Below are 12,276 nucleotides of genomic sequence, written 5' to 3' on the forward strand. Positions count from 1 at the left end.
TGCATGGCGTAATGAGCCTAAATTTTTGAGGGGCACAATCTGACGCAGGTCAGGACAAAAGATCTCTGTTTTTTTTTTTACTTCTCAGAAAATAGGTGCCTAACAAAATTATCAAATTTTCTATCCCTTCAAATTATCCACCCTATACAGTGCGTATCAAAAAAAAGTTTACACTTTGAAAAAGCCCTGGGAATTAAAAAATATACAACACGTGGGTAATTTTTTCACATATAATCTTGGGTTTGGGTCTCATCTATCCAATGAAAGTAAAAGTTTTGACAGAATGTCACATTTGAGTGAGCACTGTCCATTTTTGTAAAGCTCGCAGAAATCTGTTTGCGCAGAAATGCTCGTTTTCACGCTGTGTCAAGGTGAAAGGGCAAAATCTAACTTACCCTGCGAAACATTTCTCATGCATTTTTCTAGCACTTTAAGTCAATTGAAATAAAACGGATACATTCAAGCATTTTGTAACACTTTTTCCATCAAAATTGAAATTTCAACACTTAGTAAGCACAACCTTTACCATTTTGTGCCAGCTGGATCTGAGGACGTAATTGAATCTGAACAAAAATTTATATCAGACATCTCCATCATTTTTTCACTAATTTTTTATCATTTAAAGTGGTTTTATATTTTATTTTTCATTTAATACTTGTTTCTCCACATTTTCCCCAAGCTTGACAATGATTAACAAAATAAAAATTAAGCCTAAACCATTTCATGTAAATCACAGCTCAGTGTAAAGCAAATATCGTCACGATGGAGTCGGTGTGTCGGGGAGTGGGGTGGGGCTCAATGCACTCTTCGAAGTGTTTTGGGCAAGGAAACGGGTTAAAAACATAAAAGATATCTTGAAATCAATTTACTAGCTAAATTTCATGTGCTTTTAGTGATTTAGGTATACTTTTATTCACATAACTATTTTAAAGTTCTGCGCAAATCATTTTTCACTAACTTTTTAAAAGTAAGTGGTGCTCACTCAAGCGGAAATATTTTTCGACAGTTATGTCATCATTGCTTAAATGGATCGGTACCAATGTTAAAATGTGGAAAATCTCCACGATATTACAAACATATAATTTTACAGGATTTTTTCTAAGTGTAAACTTTTTTTGATACGCACTGTAGAGCAAAATTGCCGAATATCGTCATTGAAAATGTAATATTTTGGTCTCATCTTCACCCCTCTCCTTTTCCTGTTTTAATCCCCCAACAACCTTTGTCAGATAATAAGCGCATGTTCCTGAACAGATTCTTCTTTTTTTCATGAAAGCTCAATATGTTCACTTTTCATTTACAATCATTATTATTGACTATTAAACTATATAGTTATATTTGTCGATGTCGCGATGAACTGGAACAAAATTTATTGTGATCCTTAATTAATGATTTTCAATTAATGTATCTAAATCAATTGAAATGAATTACATGAAACAATTTAGTGCAGCCATTTCCGGTCTCTTCCTCCCTGTATAATAATGTTTCTTCTCTTTTTTTTTAATGAAGTCACGGCGTTCACGAGAGGAAAACAGATCAAAATTCAGATTTGGGGGATGAAATGAAAACAAATTATCGATAATGAGATTCAAGATGGCCAAAATAGTACTTAAGCTGTCTAAGAATAGATGCTGTCTCGACTGTCCTCGCATTCTCGAATATCATCTGAAATGCTTTTCAAGGAAGGGATGCAACGCTCTCACGAGGTCAACGACCGATGGTGTAGTTTGATTTCTTGCCTTTCTTCAATTTCTGCACGATGACGTCATCCAGTGCTGCCATGGTTTTATAGAAATTTTATTGACTTTGTCAGTACTTGCAGTATTTGTCCTTTTTTAGCTTCAATCTTTCAGTTAAGAAGGGAACATCCTATTATACTTTGCCTGATATTTTTTCCTCAATTGTTGTTCATGATTTTTTTCCTTTTAACTTGTTGTTTTTGATGTTTTAATTGTTTCTTGTTATTTCGATGGATATAAATGTTGTACATAATTCAGCACACCACTCTTTTAGGATGAATATGCAAGTGTCCAGTTTGTGTCAAGTAGAAACGGATACAAATCAACACTGAATGATATAATTGATATACATCCCAAGTTTCTTAAACTGGCTGCTCCCTTTTTTTAGTATAGAACCATTGGTATATTTTTACAATATGACATTGCGAACATGAACTATTCCAAGAGATTTAAAGACGGCAAGAATTACTCCAATACATAAAGGAGGGTCATATGTTGTTGATAATCTGTTCTACCTGCCTGGTCTAAGATACTAGAAAAGGCAATCCACAATCAACTTTATGAATACTTGAATGAAAACAAATTGCTAACGAATTCTCAGTCAGGTTTTAGACCTTTGCATTCTACTACTACATGTCTAATTAACTGGAATTACAGACTATTATTTTGTTTGATAAAATGGATCAGGGGCGAATGGTCGGAGGTATTTTCCTCGATTTACGTAAAGCGTTTGATGTTATACCACACAATTTCATTCTTGGAAGACTGAAGTATTATGGAATTGAGGGTAACGAGTATGATGTCCCTCACTCACTATTTCTTTTGTTTTGTATTGTTTGAATCATACAATATTTCATTTTTTACAGATTTGACGATAATAACCAAGTTGACGGAAACATAAAATGTTAAGCAATGGTAATTACACATGTTCAGGGCGAAATAAAACTTTGTTTCACAGGACAATGAGGAGAAAATTAGAATATTTCATAATATACAAAAGAAATAGTGTGTGATGTCATCAGTTCCCTCATTTGCATACCGACCAGGGTGTGAATGTAACTATTTTGTGAATTTAAGCGAAATTTTAAAGTGTCATAACTTTCTTAATTTCCATCCGATTTTGATGAAATTTTTCAGTGTTGTGCTTGTTGGATTTTTCTCTTTTTATCCAAATCCACTTTTGGTTCGCGTGGACTTGTCTTTTAAACTGCAGGGCGCCTTTGGAAAGCAGTTTTGCATAACTGAAGAGGCCTACCCTGCAGTATAAAATAAATAAAACCAATAAATAAATAAATAAATAAATAAATTCCAATTAATTTTTGTGTCATAGTTAACGCGACATTTCAACGATAGTTTGTACGTTGTAATTTGAATGGATAAAAACACATAATAACAATTTCCTTCACTTCTTCACCATCAATTTTAATTACGATAACAGACAAGAGGTATTTTGACAAGAAAAATGAAGGATATTACTTTTGGAGCTGGGAAGAACTCGCCCATGAGAATGATGAATTCATGAATAATCTGGTTTAATGGCAATTATGAGTTTGAACTGAGCAACCGATATTCCGTTTTGATTTGTGGAGAGGTTACTAGCAAATGAATAACCGATGTTTTTTTGTCACATTATGTTAGTTTCTTTGTAAAGTCATAATAAGACTAAAGACCGCATACATGTAAATTTGGTTCTCTGGTTGCTTTTTTTCACTTTCCTGTAAATGCACCACCCGCATCCTTCTCTGTTTTACACCCAAACACCCTGTCTCTTCACCCCCCCCCCCTTGTACACTCTCCTTTTCCTTGCGGTCTCTCATTGTATTGAGTCCGGATATCTGCCTCATGCATTTATCGACTCTCCTTTCATCAATCTACAACACTTTCCCCTCTGATTAATCCCGTGATTAGTATGTGAAAAAATCTTTATCATGCATTTTCCTTGTTTGTATAAAGTCGTTCGGACGGCATCTGCTACGGCAACTGTTCAGATGAAAATATTTCTGTATTTGTGTTACGAAATGTTGGCCGTCAGTGATTTTATAAATGTTTATTGTCTGATCATTTGTCATCATTCGTTTGCCTATAAGCCAGTTCGTAGTTCCTTTCTGCGCATGATCAAAAGATTCTACGCATGATCAGAAGAAGGTCATTTCCACTAAAGTGACATGGTGCTTTAAAATCTAATGAGATAAGCACCAACTTTGATGTCTTGATTATTCATATATTCGTTTGAATTGTCGTTTTCATTTACATCCACAAAAAACAACAATGCTTCCACGAACGACTGGTATTTCAGTTTGTCAAGTACATTGTGCAACATGCTAAGATATGCATTCAAAGTAGGAATGCAACAAATACCTTCATTAAGTGTTCATTGGTTTGCTATTCTAGTCACCTGGTCTATTCAATTTCTTCATCCTGCTATGTAAGGCAAGCTTACGTAATATCGTGCTTTGAAATCTGCCTATCATGATGAAAGAAATGAAAGGTCATTTGACCAAAATTGCCCATGAAGTAACTACGAACTGGTCTATTCCTGTTGTCTTTTATCATTTTGATTTGCAACCTAAGCTCATCCAGTTAAAATCTGAGGCCTCGAGAAACTCAATAACGGTGTAATGTAGCCCCATTAAATGAATCGAGTCCTGCCCGGAGTCCTGCTCATGTCACGTACATACCGTCGTCCTTGATCACTGACTTTTAACGATATTCAACGATGAGGGAGCTACAGAGATTTTATTGGAAGGTAGGCCTATGCTATGCTTTAAAAAAACACGTAAATATGATGGGCAAATCTCTCTCCCCCCCTCTCTCTCTCTTAGTTATTTATAGGAATATTTTGTAAAAAGAGGCTGCATAGCCTGCACCAGACAACCTGTTTGTATGATTTTGGCTATATTTGTACTTTTTTAGGTAAAAAATTTGCTCAAGAAGTACGAAACAAAACATTATGTTGTACTCAATAGACATTGAAATAAACAGAATGAAATATATTTTGACGTTAATTTCCTCACTAGATGTTATTTCAATACAAATGCCTGTCGTTTTTTAAAGTTATAATAATAGCACAATATAGGATTTGGATAGGGCACGTATTAACCTTATTAGGTGCTCAAATTAATGATCTTATATAATGTAATAATGCCTTTCCTTTCCTTATAGATTGCATTACCTCCCATTTTTTAATGTTTTTTTTGTCAAGACGACAACGAATATCAGACTTCTGTTATTGAGCCAAAATATCTACCCTGAATACTTTCAGAATGATCATGATAATACTAATAACCATAACTCTATGCTAATAACCCAATTTCGCGAATGCGCACATGTCCACTTACAGGAATGCTCACGGAGTCGGACAATTCAATATAAATTCAACATAATGACATAATGATGAACCCTTTGGATTAAAAACAACGAAGAAAATAAAACCATGAACAGCTTAAGACCTTTATAGTAAAAAATTCTTCTTTATGTGAAAATATTTCTAAGGTAAAAGTAAAGTAAGAGAAATTAAATGTCGAAGAGGTAGTTCAACATGCTTTAACGTATCGAATCCTTTTCAATCAGTACTGATTTTGCAAGGACCATCATGGAGTTTGAGGTACATCAAGTGTATACATAAAAAAATCCTGAATTAAGACAACTGTCTAAAAAAAAGGCAAATAAACTAATTGCTATCAGATAGAGTAATACGACATCTTATTTGGGTCGATTGGTGGTTGAAGCATTATAACTAAACTAACATTCACTCTTGTTCCATAATAGACGGATATCCTATATTTATTATGATTTTTTTTATTACTGAGGTAGGAGATGGCCTATCAATCCTCATGGTATGGACTTGTTGGCCTTGACTGGAAGAATAACCATGGCAACGACGACGAAGGCAACAGCAACAACCAGTATACAGCCAGCTACGGCGAAGATTGTGAGTTTACTAACTTGATTCAGATCTGCAAATATAGAGAGGGAGAGAAAATATTCAGAGGGCTATTTCTAAAGCACATCATTGGCAGTAGGTGCGGTTTTACGTTTTAGAGTGTTGAAAAACAATGAATAATAATACCAAAAAAATCGGCGTTTGCTTCGCTTGTGAAAAAAATATTAATATAAGAAATTGTCCTTTCATTTATATGAGTACCAATTTCTTCTTTTTCATCTTTACTCGATTATGACTAACGACCCTCTTCTTTTCTCTTCTTTTTCCAGATTTATATCGCGAGCCTCTTCTTTAATTATTATTAGCGACCCCCTTACTACATCATAACTTGAGGTATTCTTATACTTTATTATTTATACTAGCAACACTTATGAATAATGATTTATGAAAAGCAAGCCTTTTCACGCGAACCCCTAGAGGTCTAAAAGTATATTGGGCCAACAATTTTCTTGCCCGAAGTATACACAACCGAAGGTGTGAAGCAAACAAAGTTATCCGTTCCTCTGCCATTTACATCTCTGAGATTTTTACCTCTGCCATTTTAACCTCTGCCTTTTTTTAACCCTTACCGTTTCACCAGGCACGTTACCCCATCCCATTTGGTAAAAAGTGAACACTTACATTTATTTCATGGAGAGAAGAAGCTGTCCCTTTTGTATACCATGTTGGTAATAGGGAAGAAGATACATTTTTAATGAAAATCTTTTGGTTTCTTCTTCCTTTGCTTGTCATTTAGGTAATTTTCAGTAGCAAGAATCCGTCTTATTCCTTTTTTTTTTTTTGGGGGGGAGGGTCAATGTATTCTCTTAGCAAGTTTGACAAACAATAGAATAAATTTTCTGGGACCAAAAATTGCGGCAAAGGGAAATCAGGGATCCGTCCTGGACCTAGAAAATGGGCGTTGTGAAACCAAGTTATATACCTGATCTTTCTGTGAGCGCAGCTGCTTCGTGCAAATCGGAATCACGACGAGCTCGAGTCGTCATTGGTCCATGAGAGAGTGACGCGGTCAATGATACAACAGCAGGGATAACATCACGACGACGTCGACCGCCACGCGTCAAACAACCCATTGAACAGCGGCTATTGTTGTCCAAGGTATTGCACACATGTGCTTGACAATGCAAGTAGACCTGTTAAGTAAAATATGAGTTAAATTTTAACATGAAATCCCTGAAAATAGAACTAAAACTTATATCTGGTACTTTGATAATTATAATAAGATAAGGTACACTGATCTTATTTGTCCGTCAGCATGAATATAAACATGTTTATGTATTTTTTGTTAATTCAAGTTCACGCAGCTATTGACACTTTGAGTAAAATCTGGTGCGGGTTCCAATGATAAGAAGTGTTAATGAATAGGAAAAACGACCTCTTCCCTATCTGTTTGAAATTACAATAAATCAGTCATAATTTACCTGCGGGAGACTATGTATGTAATAACCAGGTTTGACAGAAAATTTTCGGTCCTTATGATCATCAAAGGGCAGGAACTGCACAGAATCGTCCAAGGGGCATCTGTGATACAATCAAATGAAGAATAGGATATATAAACTACGTGTTTTTGATATGAAACGTTCATACTGATATATTTCGTTCTCTGTATTGTCTGTGACGCTTGTAATGTGACTAGAGCATTAAAAAGTACACATAGAGGAATACTGATTATATTTATGTTGACATCGTAAGTGAATTCAAACATGACTCCATAAGTAATTATCACAGTGTGACCAAATGCCACATAGAAGTGGTTAAAAACAACAATTCTATGTTGTTTAAAAAAAAATTACAACAAAAGGTTTTTTCTATTTGTAGCAAACCCAATGATAAGTACGAATACAAGATTAATCGAATGTCAAACTTGGAATAAGAATTGTAATCATCATACCCATCAGTTATTATATCGTGACGAATTGTAGCAGTTGACTCGGCAGATTGCGACATCCAACAAGACTCCAAGAATATGTCGAACCCGTCCACAGGCGCTAAGCTCACCTCAAAGAACAGTTTCTCTCCCACCTCGACCTCCAAGATGGTATCTTCCCCATTCTTCATGGGAACATTGAAATCCTGATCACGATACTGCCTGATCTCTAGTGAGAAGTTCCCCAGTCCGGTAAGCTCTTTGGTATTGTCCTCTGTGAGGAAACTGTCAATCTGACCCTTGGTGAGTAGCTCTCGGGTAAGAACACATTGTACGGGAACAGACTGTTGGTCACCGTGTAGGGCGGGGTCATGACCATGGTCACCCTTCGGGAAATACACGACGTTGTGGAATTTTAATGCCGTTAAAGTGGTCTGGGTGAAACAAAAGGAAGATGAAAAAGTGAAAAGAATTGAAAAAAGGAATGTACTTTTCAACAAAAATATTTTAAGATACATTGTCAGCAACAATTTATACAAGAGGCCAGGCGCGCCGGAACACTTTTAGTTTTTTGGGGGGGGCAAAATCCCGAAGGGGGCACGATATTTTTTTACAGCGTGAGATACCGAAGTGATCGAGCGGGAGAGGGTGTGGGACCCCCCCCCCTACGGTAAGGACTTTGTGTAAAAACTGAGTATAAAAGTTGCGTTTCTAAGAGCGTTCAAAAATAAATTTCTTGAAATTCAAACATAGAATTCACTACGAAAGACTATACTCACAATCTATGAGAACCTATGAAATCTACGCGCCAAACGATTGCTTCGGAATAAGTTTTTTTTTGTGTCTGATCAATTAAATTTCCTATATTAACTCAAAATAGCAGAAATTACATTTTTCATGCAATATCCTTTCAGTGATATTTATATGTACATTTACATAAACGGACGACACGAGAGAGCACAGTCATCATTAATTTCAAGTAATTCCTGTCAGAACAAGGAGCGCATTAAGCAGAAGAAGCGCAACAACAGAAACAAAATAAATTCTAATGAATGTCTTTTCAAGTTCAAAATGTCATACTGTTTTGACGTGGCAGACGTCAATAAGCACTTAAATACCCATTCTATGCAAATCATTTCTGACATCAGCTTTGGAGATAGTCCCTGATTATCCATGCATGGGCAATACATTTCATATTTTGTAACTGAAGGAAAAAGAAATATGTCAAGCTTAATTGTCTAATAATTTAAAACTTTTCTGAAAATCATTATAGTTTAAAACATTCATTACTCGATTTTTGTGTTTCCTTTTGCATGTTTTGTATGGCTGGGAAGCACTTTTAGATGACCCCTTCAAAATGTTCTTTTTTCTTTACATATTTTCTGGGGAAAATGTGACCATAACGGGAAATGATGATTATCAAATTCCAGGAAATATTCATTTATAAATAATCATGAACTGATTAAAGGGATGGTCCGGGCTGAAAATATGTATATCTTAATACATAGAGTAGAATTCACTGAGCAAAATGCCGAAAATTTCATCAAAATCGGATAACAATTAATAAAGTTATTGACGTTTAAAATTTAGCAATATTTTGTGAAAAACAGTCGTCATGAATATTAATTAGGTGGGCTGATGATGTCACATCTCCACTTTCTGTTTTCTTATGTTATTAGATAAAATCATATTTTTTCATTATTTCATTCTTGTGTGAATAATATGTCTCCCTTATATTGAAATAAGTTGCAGCAATAAATATCTAATGCACTAAATCGGATGTCAATCCAATTTTTGTAGTTCTTGGAGGAAAAAAAATGTGAATAAACCTATTTTCATATAATAAAATACAAAAGAACAAGTGAAGATGTGACATCATCAGCCCACCTAATGAATATACATGACGACTGTTTTCACAAAATATTGCTAAACTTTTTAAATTCAATAAATTTGTTATTTGTTATCCGATTTTGATGAAATTTTCAACATTTTGCTCAGTGAATTCTACTCTAACTATAAATACTTTCAGCCCGGACAATCTCTTTAACAAACTACCGCAGTTCATAATGTACATTATGTAACATTATTAGAAGAAAACAATTACATTCCAATAGCATACAGATATGGTTGTCGGTACACCATGTGGAGTTTTCGAAAAAGTGGATAGAGGAAGAAGTGAAATCGATAGGGGAGGAAGTGAACAGTTGATAGTCGAGTAATTTTTTGTTTAAATGCGCGTAGTCCTGAAAAAGACAGTAAACCTGAAAAGGTAGAAGAGGATTGAGTATTTGATAAATAAGTACTCCAGGGGAGTGTTTCATCAATATTTTCATCCGACAAGTTGTCAGATCTGACATCTTTCCATGATTTTGATTCGCTGTTCCTATGGTAACTGTCGGATAAAATGGGACTTGTCGGATAAAACGTCCGACAAGTCCTTTCATGAAACGCTCCCCTGCTCTGCACTCCATTCGCCGACTCAAGCTAGCGTCTTCTCATTTATCCAATAATCCAACTACTCAAGCCTCTTTAACTCTTTAACCTTTTCTGTTTTACAGTCATTTTCGGATTCCATATGTTGCTCGAGTAACTTGCGTTCACGCGCGTTAGTGATATCGGGTCCGGTCTGAGCGTTTCTGGGCGACCGCGCGTTTGTTAGACGACACAGCCAGCATTGCATTGGTGAACCATGCACTTTCAATTTGCCATTCGGTTTTAGTCTGAAATGTATTCATTAAAAGGTTAAACGTTATCACACTGTAATAAGATGGAAAAGGGGCTTCTCAAAGGTATGTTTCACAGAGGGACATGTTTGAGACGCGAGGCGTACTATGATTATGTAATTGCCCCGTCAGGGACGAAATTTTTTCATTTTTGACAATGGAAATGACAATTTTTAGGCAGAAAAGTGCCTTCATCGTTTACTTTTGTCCTTGAATAATAATTATTATTTTTCTTCAGGGGGGCACGTTGGGGGGGGGGCAAAATCTCGTTTTGCCCTCCCAAAATTTTATTTGGGGGGGGGGCAAGTGCCCCCCTGCCCCCCCCCCCCGCTTCCGGCGCCCTTGCAAGAGGCAATTATTGTGCTAAGTGGGAAAAGAGGAATATATATATTATTATTACTATCTCTTTACAATGAAATGGCTATTGGAATAACTTTCACCCTTTTGAAGTAACAATGTTCTCTTTTTTTCTGTCACAGCAATACGATTTCTTTGTGACCATCACAATGGCGACTCAGTGACATAAAAACTTTAACATTCTAAAATCTCTATCGTTTGAGTTTAACTTGGTGTGCCAGTATTTTTTTTTGGAACTGTTGCCCCAATAACACAAAACCTATTTTAGCATTTTTTTTCTCATCACAGAACATTTTTGTTTATTGAATCGGTAAGAATGTACAATGAATTGTAAAAATCAATCAAACAGTTTTGTATTGTGGGGCTCTGGATCCCATTCACAACTTTGCACCCTCGCCATCCCACCTAGTCTGATCTTTATTTTTCAGTCGAAATTTAGACAACAAAGATGCCATAAAACACTGAGTGGTTTTTAAACTCTTGCCCTATATACGTTTCGCCCCAATAAATACGCACAATGGAGCGTTATTTTACTTTTAAATAAGTTCGATACTAACCTCAACTTGAGTACCACATTGATCATACAATGTTGATAGTCGAGCCATGTTGTTTCCAAGAGGGTTTGCACGACAGGCCGGGTCTGTGAAACTGATAGACTGGGGAGAGTTGACACCGGGAATGTTTGTTGGAACAAAGACAGTCATAGAGCTTCCGGTACATCTGACAGACAGAGCTTTTAAAAGGCAAATTAGTTATAGAAACAGAACACTATATGAAACAGTTTTTTTTTACAATATACATGATATAACACAACTGTATTCGGATAATCGAAAGTATGTTTGCAACTATAAGATATAGAATACGGACTTATAAAAACACAATTAAATAGAAGGACTGCAAGAAAGGAAATGTCTTCTTAAGGGAAACACCGTGTACACAACCTGTTCTTTAAAGACAAATAACAAAAAACATAACCTCATCATAAAGGTATACCGCCAATGAAAATATCTAAAATATTTCAGTGCTTCTATGTTCAAGTAACATTTACATAAAATTTATGATGATAAGATATAGAAATCACTGGCCCCGCAACAACAAAATCATGTCTGAAACTTACCGACGTCACAAAATGGTCCAAAGAAACCAACAGGACACCTACATCGACCATCATCAGGTGAAGAAGGGTTACATTCCCCACCATTTTGGCAAGGGTCTGGATGGCAAGGATCCAGTAGCACTTCACAATTTTCACCTCCCATGCCTGGAGGACATGCGCATCTAAAACAGATATTTAAAAGAAAAAAATAAGATATTAGGAGTAGGATATGTGGTTTTGTGAATTCTACCAATATATATTCTATTCATGGAATAAAATCTAGGAATATTTTCCTTTTTAAGTCTATAATGTTTATGTTACACTTCTATGTTAATAACTGAGAAATCACGAACATTTGAAATCAATCTGAAAAAGAGTATTCCTAATGAACTTCATGTATGAAATATCATCAAAGCTCGATGTAATGATGAAGAGCATTGTCCTCTTCCCTTATAGATTGCATTTTGATTCGTTAAAAGATTTCCATTAAATCTTATAAGCAATAGCAAAGACCATAAATTATAAATATATGTATGTATATATATATATAT

General features: G+C 35.4%; 1 protein-coding gene across 1 annotated transcript in view; it reads right to left on the bottom strand.

Moving 5' to 3' along the window:
- Positions 1–5,189: 5,189 nt before the first annotated feature.
- LOC121410756 (fibrillin-1-like) overlaps positions 5,190–12,276 on the bottom strand; it is a 29,532-nt gene continuing 22,445 nt past the window's right edge. Inside the window, exons 6-11 of the mRNA XM_041603040.1 lie at positions 11,747–11,907; positions 11,187–11,362; positions 7,574–7,983; positions 7,104–7,203; positions 6,605–6,815; positions 5,190–5,695 (exon numbers count right to left, since the gene is read on the bottom strand). Coding sequence (XP_041458974.1) covers positions 5,571–5,695; positions 6,605–6,815; positions 7,104–7,203; positions 7,574–7,983; positions 11,187–11,362; positions 11,747–11,907 — 1,183 coding nt within the window. The 3' untranslated portion in view covers positions 5,190–5,570. The remainder of the gene's footprint in view (positions 5,696–6,604; positions 6,816–7,103; positions 7,204–7,573; positions 7,984–11,186; positions 11,363–11,746; positions 11,908–12,276) is intronic.

Source organism: Lytechinus variegatus, chromosome 3, assembly GCF_018143015.1.
Source record: "Lytechinus variegatus isolate NC3 chromosome 3, Lvar_3.0, whole genome shotgun sequence".
Classification (NCBI taxonomy): Eukaryota; Metazoa; Echinodermata; class Echinoidea; order Temnopleuroida; family Toxopneustidae; genus Lytechinus; species Lytechinus variegatus.